The sequence below is a fragment of the Neofelis nebulosa genome, chromosome 7 (genome assembly GCF_028018385.1).
Source record: "Neofelis nebulosa isolate mNeoNeb1 chromosome 7, mNeoNeb1.pri, whole genome shotgun sequence".
NCBI classification, from domain to species: domain Eukaryota; kingdom Metazoa; phylum Chordata; class Mammalia; order Carnivora; family Felidae; genus Neofelis; species Neofelis nebulosa.
This window is the reverse complement of record NC_080788.1, coordinates 122,653,579-122,669,416: the sequence shown is the minus strand read 5'-3', so window position 1 is coordinate 122,669,416 and position 15,838 is coordinate 122,653,579. Positions and strand designations below refer to the sequence as shown.

Below are 15,838 nucleotides of genomic sequence, written 5' to 3'. Positions count from 1 at the left end.
AATGGCCAGCCATCGTGTTGGGAGGGAAGGAAGGCAGTTAGAGTTGCCTGTCAGTGAGTTGGTGTGGCAACAAGCAGTAGAGAGTTTTCACTTGGTGGCTCTAGTTTTTCTCTAAAGTTGGTAGGGAGACGATCTCCAGAGAACAAGAAGGGACATCATAGGACAACAAGTTTGAGAAGAATGGTCATCGTGGAAAGGGAGAGAAACCTAGTTAAGAGCACAGGATTGCTGGGGAGGGTTGAGGGCTGAAGTGAGGTTGGAGGCCAGCACACTAGGAGCTCCAGTCCAAGGGGCTGGTAATTTTATTCACCAGTGCTCAGCAGCCCAGATGTAAGAAGGAGAATGGTTTTACTTGACCTAGGAGTAATCAAAGAACAATGGGCAAGAGAGATGATACTGGGAAGACAGTGATTTAAAAGATGGCTCATGGGGGGTGGGGGGCACCTGGGTGGCTCAGTCAGTTAAGTGTCAGTTCGGCTCAGGTCATGATCTCACAGTTTGTGAGTTCAAGCTCTGTGTTGGGCTCTGGGCTGACAGCTTGGATCTTGGGGCTTGCTTTGGATTCTGTGTTTCCCACTCTCTCTCTCTGCCCTTCCCCTGTTCACACTCGTGCCCCTCTCTCTCTCAAAAATAAATAAACATTAAAAATAAAAAAAAAAAGATGGCTCATGGGGATTCCATGTTGGATAGAGAAAGAAATGGTGATTGAGGGAAAGTGTGAGGACAGAATAGAGAACCCGAGGGTTTGATGGAGTTAGAGAACTGCTGAAGTAGAAGCAAAAGTGGGCCATGAGGTGATCTGTCGGAGTGGGTGTGTGAATTTATGATTTCGGAGGCAGGGCAGTACCCCGTAATGATACTCCAAGGGTATCTGATGTATAGTGGGAATGTGGCCACCGAGGAGGTGGTGACAGTGAGCTTCTAGGGCTTGGGATGGCTCATCCACATTGGGCATAGGAGGATTTGAGGTAGGAAAAACGGAGTCTAAGGCTAGAGTCTGCAATGAAAGAGGAGGAGGGTGCTGGAGGTCAAGAAAAGACAGGATGAGGCTGGGGTAACACTGATGAGTGCTTGATAAACATCTAATGGATACATGAATGTGTGAATGAGTGAATGAGTGAATGTATCAATTCAGACCAATCTGGCACATTCTGGGAATATCTAGCCATAAATCCCAAGATCCAGGAGGAAACACTAGGCTAACAGAAGCCAAGTTAGGAGAAGTGCACGGGTGTCAGGTTATCGTAAGATTTGAATGGAGGCAGTTCTTTTCAGCATATCCCATCTGAGAGGCTGTTGAGCCCTCTAGACCTGCGCAGGTTCAATACGATATCTACAAGCCCCTTGTAGCCACGGAGCACTTGAATTGTGGCTAATCTAAACTGAGATGTGCTATCACATATACTGGATTTCAAAGGCTTAGTACAAAAAAAGAAAAAAAAAAAGAACATAAGCTGCCTTATTTTAAAATATTGACGATGTTGAAATGCTGATTTTTTGGATAAATGGGGTTAAATAAAACATACTATTAAAAATTAATTTCACCGTGTTTTTTTTGTTGTTTTTTTGTTTGTTTTGTTGTGCTTTTTATATGAGGCTACTAAAATTTTCCAATTACATATGCGGCTCACATTATATTTCTCTCGGGCACCTTTGCTCTAGGCCTTGCTCAGCAGCCTCTGCAATCCTGAAAGGAAGCTTCATGACAGTCTGTGTAATGTACACGTTCGACCAATAAATTAATAAGGGCAGCCATCTTGAACTTCCACACATACCTGCTGGCATAAGTAAAATTTGAATCCGCAAGTACTTAAGCTTCTTGCATACAGAAAATTTCCCTGTAAAAGAACATTTTATATCCCTCAAAGTATTGCAAAACCTTCCACTTGCCCTATTCGTTAGGTTCTGCGTCCTTGAAACCACCCAGTGGTTTATCATTGCCTCCACTGTTATCACAGTTGGGATGAATCGAGGGACTCATCCGGTCTCTCTTCTTGGAATATTTCTGACATGATGAAGCTGCAAATTGTAGTACCACATTACAGTTTGGAAGGCCCTTATTTCTGCCAGAGACTGTAGAAGGTGACCCTACATTAGCAGTAGCCAGAGCTGGTTTGCGCTTACGTTAAAAACATGCATATAATGGTAAACACTAAGAGCTTACCCTGGGTTGGGCACAGCGAGGAAGCTGAGGTTTCAAGAGGTTCAGTAACCCGAGAGGTTCCACAGGTAGGAACTGGCAAAGCCATGGTCTGAACTCAGGTGGCCTCACTCCAAAACATGTGATGCTCGCAACCCCCTACCCTTTCCAACATAGCTGAAAGTGGATTAGGAAACAAAAAGAGATCAGTCTTGCTTACTTGGCCTCGGGAAAAGCCTCTGAAAGAATATGGCATGAGCTGGCCTGACACATTTTGCTCACACATGCATTGAACAGCACAGTTGAGGATTAGGTCCTTTAGCAGAAGTTCCCAAACTGTATGCCAGAATAACCTGGTCAGTGTCCATGGCCCCATTCCAGACCTGTTAAATCAAAACCCTGGGAGTAGGGCCTAGGAGTTTGTACTTTTAAAACATTTCCAAGTGGATAAGGGAACCCTCATTTCACAAAATGAAACATAGTCCCTAGGTAAGTACCTTGATTTGGGATCTGATTTACAACTTGGACTTCTCGGTAACCACTGGGACAAAACAGAAGGAAGGTACAAGGAAGGTTTATTTAAGCCACATAAAAGGAGTGGGCCTGGCTTTGGAGGCTCTTTAGATAGAGCTAATATTTGTGCACTAGTTTTTAAGAGGCTTCTCAACCTTCAGATGGCCCCTGGGGCTCCTGCTTCTTCTCAGGCAAAGGTGAGAGTGCTGTTACTTGAAGCCAGACTGACTCTCTCCGTCTTCTTTTAGCCTTTCAGTGTTATGATGTATCCAGCTGGTCCTGGATCTGGTGACTCTCCAGAGGGCTTCTCCGAGCAACCGAGGCTCCAGTCACAAATCGGAAATCACACAGCTCAGACACTAGGTACCAAATTTGGGAGTATTACACGGTCCTTCCTTCAGAGTGTGGCTGAGGCAGACTGAGGGTGAGGGATGGGGGAGAGAAACTCAGAGGTCTTTGGGTAAGCGCACAATGGACGGAAGACCTGGCCTTCATTAGGTGACATATGCTTTGTTTGGTCAACAAAGATTTGGTCCCTACTATGTGCCTGGCATGGTTGGAGGCACTAGAGAGATATACCTCAGTGAAAACTAACCAACAAACCAGACTTGGTCCCTGCCTTGTGGAACTTTTTTCCCCACCTTTCTTGAACCCTTTACCAATGGGATACCCCCTCCCCTTTTTTTCCCCCAGATTGGGTAAAAAAAAAAAGGGCCCATTTTGAATAGGATGGGAGAGGAGACAAAGGTGTAGACTTAATTTGTGACCTAGAATCTGAGCTGAGTAAGACAGTAGAGTCAGGAAAAGTAAACAAATGGGGAAGAACTGGCTCTCTTTTCTGGGATGAGAAGAGATTATAGAAGTCAGGGCTGTGTGAGGCCTTAGAGAAAATTCTGCCCTTCATTTTACAGATGAGAAAACTGAGGGGCAGAGAGGTTATAGTGTACCCGAGGTGGGCCCCCTAGCTCCGTGGCAAAAGTAGCTGTGAAACTGCCTTAGAATGGATACTATGGGAGCCTCCAATGCGGTGCTTAATTTTCAAACTGGGCTCCTGGATGGCTTCCGGGAGGCAGGCCGGGCCCGTTGCCACGGAAACAGACTCACCGACCTCGCGGTCCCACACATGGCTCTGCGCTCCCAATAAAGTTGTTGTTGAATCGCAGCGGTACCACGTGAGCCGCCCCGGGGGCGGGGCCGGGGGTGGGGCCGAGCTGAGAGAGAGCCGGCGGGCGGCCGTGAGGAGGGGAGGCGGGCGCGAGCGCGAGCGCGGCGGCCGGCCATGATCGCGTCGTGCCTGTGTTACCTGCTGCTGCCGGCCGCGCGCCTCTTCCGTGCCCTCTCAGGTACCGGCCCCGCGTCCTGGCAGGCGGGCGCCAGGCCCGGGCCCACGTCGGCAGGGCCCCGCGGGGCCTGGGGCCGGCGTGCGGCGCGTCGGGCGTCACGACCACTTTTCCCCCCGGCCGAGGTGTGGGGAGGCGGCCCCCGGTGCCGCTCCTGGACCCCACGAGGCCCGGGCCTGGCCGACGAGCCTCGCGGGCGGCCCCCCTCACGCCTGTGGCCTGGTGGCGTCGCGCCACGGTTAACGCGGGAAGAGGCCGGCGAAGGGGCAGGGGCCCGCCGAGGCACGGCCCTGGGAGGGGTCGGCGAGGGTTGGGGCGAGGCGAACGCCCGAACTCCCTGGGGGCGGGGGGTGTGAGCCGAAGACCCGCACGCACTTGCCTTTCCCTGGGTTACTCCACACTCACCTTTCACAGCCGCCTCTCCGCTCTCCCGCCCAGTGCCTGGTTGAAAACCCGGTGCTCGCAACCCGGAGACCATTTAAACCCCAGCTTTGAAGCGGTCTCCCGTGGGTTTGGGTTTAGAGAGTCCGTGCGGTGGAGCCAGCGCCCAGAGAGAAGAGAGTTATTCCGTCACTTTTCCGTGATCTGCCCGCGCTCCCGTTCCTGGTCTTTGAAATTCCCGAGGCTCTTAGGAGACCGTCAGTCCCTGTGACAGATCCCGCAGAACTCCCAGAATGTTCTCCGGCAATTTAGAGGGCGGGACAGACCAAGAACTACTTTCTTAGAAATACGCGGTTCAGCTGCATTCTGTGCTTGTCGTTTCCGGAACTTTACGCAACGTGTGTATGTAAAATAGCCACTCAGGTATTTATTTCTGTGGGTCTGTCGCTAGAATGCAAGCCGCAGGAGGGCAGGGCCATGTCTGTCCTGCTCCCTGTAGCTCTAGCGCTAGCACACTGTCCAGAATATAGTAGGCACTCAACTAAGCAATATTTGTGTGTCCGTACTTCTGAGGAATGAGAAGCTCCGCGGAAGTAATTGTTTTCAGAGAATTAAAGCAGATTCCTTTACCCATGTTGCTGCCATTTCTGGAGCCCTTCCGATGTCTCGTGACAGTCTTAGTGACATATACTTGTCCACAGGTTTATAGACCAGTAGTCAGAGTTTAGAGAGATCACAGGAGGGGCCACTCCCTCCCTCCCTCCCTCCCTCCCTCCCTCCCTCCCCCATAGAAGTAGTGCCACTTCTTTCAACTTTGTGTATTGGTTCCTACAGAAGGTTTTCTTTCTATGCTTCCCATTCCCTTCCTCCCTCCTCCCTTATAAAACGATTCTGTTGAAAAACCAACGGCCGCCGCCACGCCACCACCACCACCACCAAAAATCTGCTAAATTTGAAAACGAGTACTTTCACACTTGTAAACAAGAGAAACTCTTCCATCTGGTATGCAGAGGATGTTTTCAGGGGCAGGGGATTAGCAAATCCCTGAGGTTAAAGCCAGCAACACAGCCCGTGGATTTAAAACAGGGTTTCCCAATCTCAGCATTATGGACATTTGGGCCTGGGCTGTCCTTTGCACTCTAGGATCTTCAGCAGTATCCTTCTCCTCTGACCTCTAGATGCCAGTAGCATCCCCACAGTTGTGACAGCCACTGTGTTTCCAGATAATATCAAATGTCCCCTGAGGGCAAAATTACCCTCTGGTTGAAAACCACTGGTTTAGAGGGCCATAAATCAACATAGACTATAAATAAGATAGTATCTCTCAACATTTGAACCATTTTGAAGTTTTTCTTGCCTTTTAAAAAATAGAGCTGATAAAATGAATCTCTGGTGATTGAGGGTGAGTGTCGTGCATGTCACTTGTCCTGTGTTGTAAATAAGTGATTTAGTGAGTGTGGGTGTTTGCTCGCACCAAAATACTGTGCTTGGAGTTTGGGGGCTCTAATTTTAGAGTTTTCCCACCTGCTTTCTTGCCTGTTGGCTGTCATTTGTGGCTGCCGTAGCAGAGAGATGACAGCTGTCTCTTGCTGTCAGTTGTTGGCGTCTTCTGATTTACAGCCTCTGGTGTGTTATGGAATGGGAAAGCTGATAATGAAGTTTGTGAAGATTGATGAATAGAATACATAGCTTTGAGACAAAGAGCAAGGGCCTTTGCTAAGAAGTAAATTGTATAGATTTTGAGACACTCTTTTTGTCTACTTTAGGACTTTTTCTTTTGGAATGTATTTGTAGGTTAGAGGATTTATAAAACTGGAAAGGCTCTTGGAGATTATCTAGTTCAAACTTCCCCTGTCTCCACTTTATAGGCAAGAATGAGTTCATCTCACCAGAGGCATTGTCCAAGGTCACATGGTTTGCTAATTTCATTGCTAGGTCGTAACCCACGGTTCTGATTCACGGTCAAGTGCTGGTTCCAATGTAATATGGCCCTTAGAACCAGAGAGTTGTGGTTCTGATGTTTAATAGGAGTCTTAACCTCCAGATAAAAGGGATGTGGTTACATGTGACCGTCTTTGTCCTAGATTATGTGGGATAGCTGTTCTTTCATTCATACAGTGAATACTTTTAGATCCCTACCATATACATTAGTTAATATGTATGAAGCACTTAGAATACCACCCAGCACGTAGTAAGCACTTCATGTTAATGGTGAGGTGTTCCAGGTATTAAAATGGGCAGGCTCAGTGATGGTACAACTATGAGCAAGGTGGATATGATTCTTGCTTGTATGGGACTTACATTCTAGTTGGGAGAAGAGTATGGGTTGGGTGATGTTGTCATCTTATAACATGGTATTTTGCCTTCTTAGATGCTTTCTTCACATGTCGAAAAAATGCCCTCCTGGCGAAGAGCTCGTCCACCCAGGTAGAGGGCAGCTTTGCCATGGCCCCTCGGGGGCCCGACCAGGAGGAGTGTGAGGGCCTGCTACAGCAGTGGCGAGAAGAAGGGTCGAGCCAGGTGCTCTCAACTTTGAGTGAGGGTCCCCTTGTAGATAAGGGACTAGCCCAGAGCAGCCTGGCGCTTCTGATGGATAATCCTGGAGAACAGGATGCTGTGTCAGAGGACAAGTGGTCCAGCAGGCAGCTGAGTGACCTACGGGCAGCAGAGAACCTGGAGGAGCCTTTCCCTGAGGTGCTAGGAGAGGAGCCACTGCCCGAGGTCGAGGGCCCAGTGTGGACGGCTGTCCCCATGCAGACCGGCCCCCAGTATGCAGACTGTGCTGCCCTCCCAATGGGTGCCCTGGCTGCAGAGCAGTGGGAAGAGGACCCTGCAGTGGTGGCCTGGAGCATAGCACCTGAGCCTATGCCCCAGGAAGAGGCTCTCATCTGGCCTTTTGAGGGCCTGGGGCAGTTGCAGCCTCCCCCGATGGAAATCCCATATCATGGTGAGTCTGACAACTGGCTGAGTGAGCCAGGGTAGCAGCTTGTCTCCACTCTGGGCAGAGCCATTGCTAAAGAGAAGACTCTCTGGTGGGGAGCTCTGTCTCTGCATTCTGATCTTACAGTGTCAAATCTAGAGGGGCCTTAGAGATCGTCTCATTCAGCCCCATGGTCTTTCAGATGAAATAACCATGATGCAGACAGGTAGCAGGACATGCCTGAAGTCACATGGCTAGATGCAGAAGCGAAAGCACTGCATCTGATTCTGATTCTCCATGATGCTGCATCTAGTTCTGATTCTCCATGATGCTGTTTCTAGGAGTAGTGGTGGAGAGATCTCAGGGCCTGTACTCTGCCTCAACCAGAATTTTATCTTCTAGTTTTACCTACATATTTGGCTTCCATTAAAATTTGAAGAATGAGTTCTGTGGCTCAAGTGGGTTGAGCCCACTTGCATCTCCATGCTCTAGGGGAGATGGGGAACATGTGGTTTACAGCTCCACAGGCTTTTTCAAGTATAAAGGTTAGAAAACACCCAAGGCTAAGATTACTCTCGAAATGTCTTTAACCTCAGGTGACTATTAAACACATTGATCCGAGGGATCCTCCACAGAGACCCATGGATTTATCAAAAGTGAGAAATTGTCAGCCTTCATTTATTGAACATGTACTAGGTGCCAGGTACTATGCTAGGTACTGGGGATCCACTCCACGCTGAACAGGCCAAGATTGTCTCTGGCTTTACGGAGCTTGCTGTCTAGTCTGGAAATGTCCATAGAGTACTGCTGAAATAGCCAGAGAGAGGGATGGGTGACAGGAAAGATGACAAAAAGGAACTTCAGACACAGTATCTCTGAGTCAGGAGTGGAGATGGTGGGGCCTGTGGATAACATGTACTTCTTGTGGACTTCTCCCCAACCCCTTTGCAGAAATCTTGTGGCGAGAATGGGAGGATTTCTCTACTCAGCCAGATGCTCAGGGCCTGGAGGCAGGGGATGGCCCTCAGTTCCAGTTCACTCTAATGTCCTATAACATCCTGGCCCAGGACCTGATGCAGCAGAGCTCAGAGCTCTACCTGCATTGCCACCCAGACATCCTCAATTGGAACTATCGCTTTGCGAATCTCATGCAGGAATTCCAGCACTGGGACCCTGATGTGAGTGATGAAGGGGGGAAGGTGCCATCTTGTATTTGCTCTGGACCTGGGCTATTTCCCAAATGCTCTTAAAAAATGAGTTTACAGTTTATATGTGTATAGGGTCAGAGTTCTGCCTAGGGCTGGAGCCTTCTTGCCTGGAATAAATGAGTTTTTGGCAGGTGTTGAGAAGACTCCGTGGGTACACACTTTCCAACACCTTTATGCAGGGAGGGAGACTTGAGGGATTCAAGGAACAGGAAAACCCAGCACATGCTTCGGGTCTACTCAGCTTAAGTCTAGGCTTTTCCTTGATGGGGGTGGCTGTATGGGAAGAGTTGGCCCTGCGGGAAGCTTCAGTGTGACCCTGCCTGAGACCAGCAGCAGCTTTCCACCTGCCCTCAGTCCCTGCTCCTGGGGTGGGAGTCACTCTCCAGCACTCTTGGTACTCTGGAGTGATTGGTTTCCTTGTCACTTTTCCAGATCCTGTGTCTCCAGGAAGTCCAGGAGGATCATTACTGGGAGCAGCTGGAGCCTTCTCTGCGAATGATGGGTAATGCGGTTCCCTGGCATGTTCACCAATCTTGCTTCCTATGGCCCTGTCTGTTCTCTCCTGAAGGCACCATCTTTTTCTTTTGCTTCAGTAAATCCTCATTCTCACCCGTGCACTAGCTCCTCCTTTGTATATGGGTGAGAAAGAAAGAGTTCTGTAGTTTTAAAGCAATTCTGGCATTAATTGCCTTGAATTAATTAATTGACATGAATTGCCTTTAATCCTTGAAGTAACCAACCCTGTGAGGTTGAGTATTGTTATCCCTGTTTTACAGTGAGGAAACTGAGGTTCTGTAAATCTGTGTGACTTGCTCAAGGTCACCATGCTACAAAGCTAGTAGGTTGTGCAGCTAGGACTCCAATTTGTTTGACTCTAGAATCCATGCTTTTCCTGTCGAGTTCTGTCTCTTCATACCCTTCTGTCCTACTTCCCCTTTAGCCACTCAGTCATCTGCTTACCACTGTAAGGGAACCTCTGCAGAACCAAGGAGTTGGCAAGGACAGGAACTCCCCTTATGGAGCAGCGGGAGCAGTGCCTTAGGCATACACGCCTCAGCTACTGCCACTGCTTGGAGGGATTCAGGCTTCAAGGACTCTGACCCATCTCCTTGGCTGGGTGTTCCTTGCAGGTTTTACCTGTTTCTACAAGAGGAGGACCGGATGTAAGACAGATGGCTGTGCTGTCTGCTACAAGCCCACGAGATTCCGTCTGCTCTGTGCCAGCCCTGTGGAGTACTTTCGGCCTGGCTTGGAGCTCCTCAATCGGGACAACGTGGGCTTAGTGTTGCTGTTGCAGCCACTAGTCCCAGAAGGCCTGGGGCAAGTCTCAGTGGCCCCTCTCTGTGTGGCAAATACCCATGTCTTATACAACCCACGCCGGGGTGATGTCAAGCTGGCCCAGATGGCCATTCTCTTGGCAGAAGTGGACAAAGTGGCCAGGTTGTCAGATGGCAGCCATTGCCCCATCATCTTGTGTGGTGACCTGAATTCTGTTCCTGATTCACCTCTCTACAACTTCATCAGGAATGGGGAGCTCCAGTACCATGGGATGCCAGCCTGGAAGGTGAAATGGGGGAAACCACTTCAGGGGTGGGAATATGGCCAAGGGAGAGATTCAGGTGTTGGCAGCTAGTGCTGCTTCTGTGGCAGGGACCTCAGTTACACCTGTTCTGGCTCCCTCCTGCCTTTTCTTGTTCTGTTGAATAGTTTTTGTTCTGAAACCTGGAAGTTAGAAATTCCTGGGTGCCTTTGGCGTCTTGAAATCCTTTCAATTTTTATCATTGATTGGTAGTTTAGATGTAATACACAAGTACATCCTTGCAAGAATTCAAACATAAAATAAGACCAAACCCACGTTTATTACATACATTCCTTACCCTTTCCCTTAGAGTGAAGTAGTAACTGTTTGAAGTTTGGTGGTTGTCTTCCAGAACGTTCTGTATATATTTACGGTGATATCTATGTTCCTGTGATATTGTAATTATAATTTACACTTATTAGGTACTAACTGGATTCCAGGTGCTATTTTAAGCACTTTACATGTATTAACTCACTCAACTTTCACAATTTCTGTCATCGCTTAACATTTTTTAAGTGAGGAAACTAAGGCGTAGAGAAGTTAGGCAGTTGCTGGCTCTAGATTATGCAGGTAGGTAGTGGTGGAGCCAGGATCTGTAACCAGGATCTGCAAGCCCTAGAGCTCTTGCCCCACCAGTGCTATGCTGTGATTGCTTCTAACTGCTGATATTTGACCTATTGTGTATATGTGTGTACTCTATGTTTCGTTTTGTAGTTTGGTTTTTGTCACGCAGCAACGTATATATGGATCTATCTCATTCCTTTTAAATGCTGAATGTTGGTAGCATAGATATCTTACAGTTTTATCATGTGTATTTAGCCTTGCTGCTAGACCTTCAGCTTGTACTGATTTCTTTATATGTCCCTTAATCTCCCTGATCCTCTGTCTTGTCCTTGCTGTCCATCTTCTTGCTTTAACTTTTGGCAGGGCACAAAAATGGCTGAATTGTTATTAAGCACTTTGGACTTTTATTTTAATGAGGTTACTCAAGTGCTAGCAATATCCTGGTTCTCATGTATGCAGAGAAAGGCCTTATCCTGCTGGAAAGCTGCCATGGTCAAGGAGCTAGAGAATGGGGAAAAATAATTTAAGTGCCTACCATGTGACTGGCACCATTAGGCATAGTGATTAAGAGCACTCGTTTTGAAGCCAGACAGTCCTGAGTTCCAGACCCTGCTCTGCTACCCTGTGCAAGTTACTTAACTTCCTTAAGCCCCATGCACCTCATCCATATGCTAGGGAAACAATGGGAGCTACTTCAGAGGGGTTTTTTGTTGTTGTTTGATGGATCAAATACAATAATGCACAGTAAAGTATTTTCCAGTTCCTGCTTCAAAGGAAGCAGTTAACAATCAGTTATTATTATCAAGATCATTAATTGTATGTGGTATTACTATCCCATTTTATAGTAGAGGATATTGAACCCAAGGGAGTTAACTGACTTGCCCAAAGTCACACAGCTAGAAAGTGGCCATTAGATTCCAGCTCTGTTTTACTTGAGGCGGCATATTGAAAATTTATGTCCTTCAAGGCCAGAGAGATTGTTTCTCTCACTGCTCTTGCCTCCCCACTTAGCTAGTGTCTTGCACATATTTGGCATTCAAATATTTGTTGTTGTCAAATGAAATAAAGGGAATTTTGCTACACACGTTGGAGATATGCAGATGACTGATGTTGCCGAATGTGTTTCCCTACTGCGTTCTGTCCGTTCCCAGGCTGCTCATTGGCTTTGACCGAGGATGGTGACATAGATACGGTAAAGTGCTTTGGTGCATTTCCCATTTGGTTTGACCCTGTGGTTTCCTCATGATAGGCTTAAGATGCTAGACCTTGATCCAGAAGATCCAAAGATCAGGATAAACCTTTTCCCACTGCAGATTAAAGCCCCTGAAAGTTGATATTCTCCGTGGAGACTCAGGTAGATTTTTCCGAGGTGAAATTTAGGAGACTATATGTTCATACACGTTCTATTCTCTTTCACCCTCATACCTCATTCTCTTACCCCTTATTTCTGCCTCATGGACAATTCAGTGTTTCTAGTTAAAAAAACAAAAAGGGTTTTACTCTCTCTCCCTCAAAACAAACAAACAAATAAATAAAACGGGGCACCTGGGTGACTCAGTCAGTTAAGCATCCGACTCTTGATTTCAGCTCAGGTCATCATCTCACAGTTTGTGGGATCAAGCCCCGCACTGGGCTCTGTGCGAGTAGCACAGAGCCTGCTTGGGATTCTCTCTCTCTCTCTCTCTCTCTCTCTCTCTCTCTCTCTCTCTCTCTTTCTCTGCCCCTCCCCTGCCTGTGCACAGGCGTGCTCTCTAAATAAATAAATAAATAAATAAATAAATAAATAAATAAATAAGGTTTTCATTAGCTCCTTATTTTTAACCTTACCCAGAGACTTACATGTTTTGCTTATATTATGTATATAGTGTGTGATTGTGTGTGTGCGTGTGTTTGTCTGCATGTCCCAAATCATGGGCTATTTTCTTTTTCCATCTTGGTGTCCTCATTCCCACCTGCTCTTTCCTTATAGGTATCTGGACAGGAAGACTTCTCCCATCAGCTTTACCAGAGGAAGCTACAAGCCCCACTATGGCCCAGCTCCCTGGGTATTACTGATTGCTGTCAGTATATCACTTTTTGTCACCCCAAGAGATCAGGTGAGCATGTACCACATTTTTAAAATTTATTTATTTTGAGAGAGACCGAGAGAGAGCAAGCAGGGGAGGGGCAGAGAGAGGGAGAGACAGAATCCCAAGCAGGTTCTGCACTGTCAGTGCAGAGCCCGACACAGGGCTCGAACCCACAAACCCTGAGATCATGACCTGAGCTGAGATCAAGAGTCGGAGGCTTAACCAACTGAGCCATCCAGGTATCCCCATAGACCCCATTCTTAATTGGCTGTGCCTCTGTGCCCATTTTGGAAGAAAGCTAGTATTTCAGTGACAAGAGAAAATGTAATTCCTTCAATTCGGTTAGCAAATTCCTTTGTTTTTCTCACTGTCCTCATGATCTCCCAGTGAAATGGACAACTTTAAATCCTATCTGTTGGAGATTCAGCTTGTCTTCAGAGCCAGGCTTCCCCTGTGTCCCTACACTGGAAGCTTCTCGGTATTAAGGAGGTTTCAGCATGTGGCTTGTCTTCCTTTCTCTCACTGTATGGCTTTTCCTGGTTTACAGAGAGACTACAGTATAGCCGAGACTTCCTGCTGCGATTCCGTTTCTGTGATGTCGCCTGTCAGCGACCAGTGGGACTGGTTCTTATTGAAGGAGTGACAGATACTAAGCCAGGTAATGTAGGAACTAAGCTTGTTTTCTTGGTCTTCTTTCCTCTTCACCCCTGATAATTTGTCAGTTATGTGGTTCCTTAGTCTTTTTGTAAGTATAATTGTTAGAGGTAAGCTTGTGGTGATAAACATGCTTAGAAGGAAGGTCCATGGAGTTCTTTGGCCATATGCATGTATGGGTGTGCAGTGCAGTTAGAACATAGGCCAAGAATCAAGAGACCTGAGTTCCAGTCATCTTTGAGACCTTAAATGAGCCATGTAACCTTTTTAGGCTTAAGTTGCTAATAACTAGCATGTGTTCGGCATAGAGGAGGGAAGGTACACATGACAGGGCTTTCAGAATCATAAGGTGACAGTAGTCCTGCTTGTAATAAAAAGTTACTCCTACTGAGAACTTCCAGATCAAATATGGCAGAGTATACTTGACATTCTCCTCTTCTCGTCTCTGAAACCATTCCAAAGCAACAAGGAGAATGGAAAAAAGCAATACAACCTGTATCGTTGAGAAAGAAGTTTTGAAGGTATTTGAAACCATGGATCACAGCACAGGTGGAATAGCTTCAGAAAGCACTGGAGATCGTGCAGGGGTGCTGGAGGAAGTGTGGAGGGACTTATCTGGGGACTGTATGCATCTCACAAGGAATCAGCACAGTGTATTTCTCCAAGGTGAGAAGTGTACCTTAAGCCACAAAACTAAAATCCCTTGTTTCATCAGCAAGAATAAGTTGCACAGGTTGTGACAGGAGATTTTCTGAACCCGTTTTGGTCTTAAGAGGCACCGGAGAAAAGCCTGATCAAGGAATCAAGCCCTATTTGCATTAAGCAGTTTGAGTGGCAGTGGGGAGATGAGATACTTACAGAGCTGCATATCGCTTTTGGAGGGAGAAATCAAGATTAAAAGGACTCATATATTCATATATGGCCCTGTGTCATCAGGAATATTCCTTTTCCTTGGAGTGCCTACACAGTTCTTCCCTTAGAGAAACTATACAGATAGCTGCTATAGAAAAACCTCGACTGATTCAAAGCTGGGCTGCCTAAAAGGAGCCAGCATGAGATCTGTGCTAGAATACTGCAAGAAAGAAAAGCAGAAGGAACTGGAAAAATAAAAGGCAGATAAAGAATGCTTACCTCAGAGATAAAAATTGTTGCCATGAAGCATGTGAAAAATTATGAACATTGTCCCGTGAATAAAAAAGTGAAACAATTGCCTTTATAAAATAAGAGTACAAAAACAATTGCCTTAGAATAAGTTCATGCAAATGGCAAGGCATCGGAAGATGAGACAGAAGCTGCAGAACTCAGGAAAGAAGTAGACTAAAAAATTTTAAAAATCACATAAAATGAAGACAAAATTGGGTGTAGCATAAGAAGGAATAGGAAGAAATACTGCTGAAAACAAGAGACCGAGGCCATGAAAGAAAAAGCAAAATAAAAAGAAGTAAAAAGATAAAAGAGACTGGAGAGAAATGACAGTAGTGAAGGATAAGGAAATTCTCAGCATACACATAATTGAAGTTCACAAGAAAGTCTGTATAATGGCATACAAGAAATGTATAAAGGTATGATTCAAGGAAGATTTTCCCCAAATTAAAAGATTTGAATCTTCAAATTGAGAGGATGTACCAATTTTCAGTAAAAAATGAAATAGGAGAATCAACAATAAGACATCCTTGTGAAGTTATTGGAAGCCAGAGATAAAAGAATCCTTTGGGCAATTGAACCAAAAAGATTGGGCTACTCTTAAAGGTAAAAATAACCAGGTTGGCTTCAGACTTCTTAACATTATCATTCAACTCTGGAAGACAGGAGAACAAGGCTTCAAGGAAAGAAGGTGTGGCTCAAGAATTTCATACTCAACCAAAAGCGTTTCTTGGCCAAACGGCTACAATAACCTAAGACAACCAAGCAATGACTGGAAAAACTATAGAACGACTGGTGATAAAGCAATGAATTTATTTTTTTCTTGTAGGAATTTAATTTGAATTGGCATTTTGCACAGAGTAATGAACATTTCAGTGGCTCAGTTTTTTTTTTTTTAATTGCAAAGCTAAATCAATTCTCTAACTGTAGCGTTAGCGAAAACAATACTGACGGCCCTCGTGCATTAAGCAGCGAGCACGTGCCACGTGCCAGTGTTTTAGAATTACAAAAACCTAAAGTTAAACAGTAGTAGGATACCACATTTCAGGTTACGAGTAGAAGATTAAAAACAAAATGGGGGGGGGCGCCTGGGTGGCGCAGTCGGTTAAGCGTCCGACTTCAGCCAGGTCACGATCTCGCGGTCCGTGAGTTCGAGCCCCGCGTCAGGCTCTGGGCTGATGGCTCGGAGCCTGGAGCCTGTTTCCGATTCTGTGTCTCCCTCTCTCTCTGCCCCTCCCCCGTTCATGCTCTGTCTCTCTCTGTCCCAAAAAAATAAATAAAAAACGTTGAAAAAAAAAAATTTAAAAAAAAAAAAAAAAAAAAAAAA

The 15,838-nt window shown here is 46.3% G+C and overlaps 1 protein-coding gene across 4 annotated transcripts in view; it reads left to right on the top strand.

The window, feature by feature from the left end:
• ANGEL1 (angel homolog 1) overlaps positions 1 to 15,838 on the top strand; it is a 39,372-nt gene that overhangs the window by 9,007 nt on the left and 14,527 nt on the right. The window contains exons 2-8 of one of the 4 annotated variants that reach the window (XM_058739775.1): positions 2,902 to 3,016; positions 6,746 to 7,321; positions 8,246 to 8,472; positions 8,935 to 9,004; positions 9,633 to 10,066; positions 12,615 to 12,741; positions 13,262 to 13,372. In XM_058739775.1, the coding sequence (XP_058595758.1) occupies positions 2,914 to 3,016; positions 6,746 to 7,321; positions 8,246 to 8,472; positions 8,935 to 9,004; positions 9,633 to 10,066; positions 12,615 to 12,741; positions 13,262 to 13,372 (1,648 nt within the window). In that variant the 5' untranslated portion in view covers positions 2,902 to 2,913. Of the gene's footprint in view, positions 1 to 2,901; positions 3,017 to 3,869; positions 3,997 to 4,662; positions 4,798 to 6,745; positions 7,322 to 8,245; positions 8,473 to 8,934; positions 9,005 to 9,632; positions 10,067 to 12,614; positions 12,742 to 13,261; positions 13,373 to 15,838 lie in introns of those variants that run through there. The other 3 variants (XM_058739776.1, XM_058739779.1, XM_058739778.1) reach the window with 3 other exon arrangements.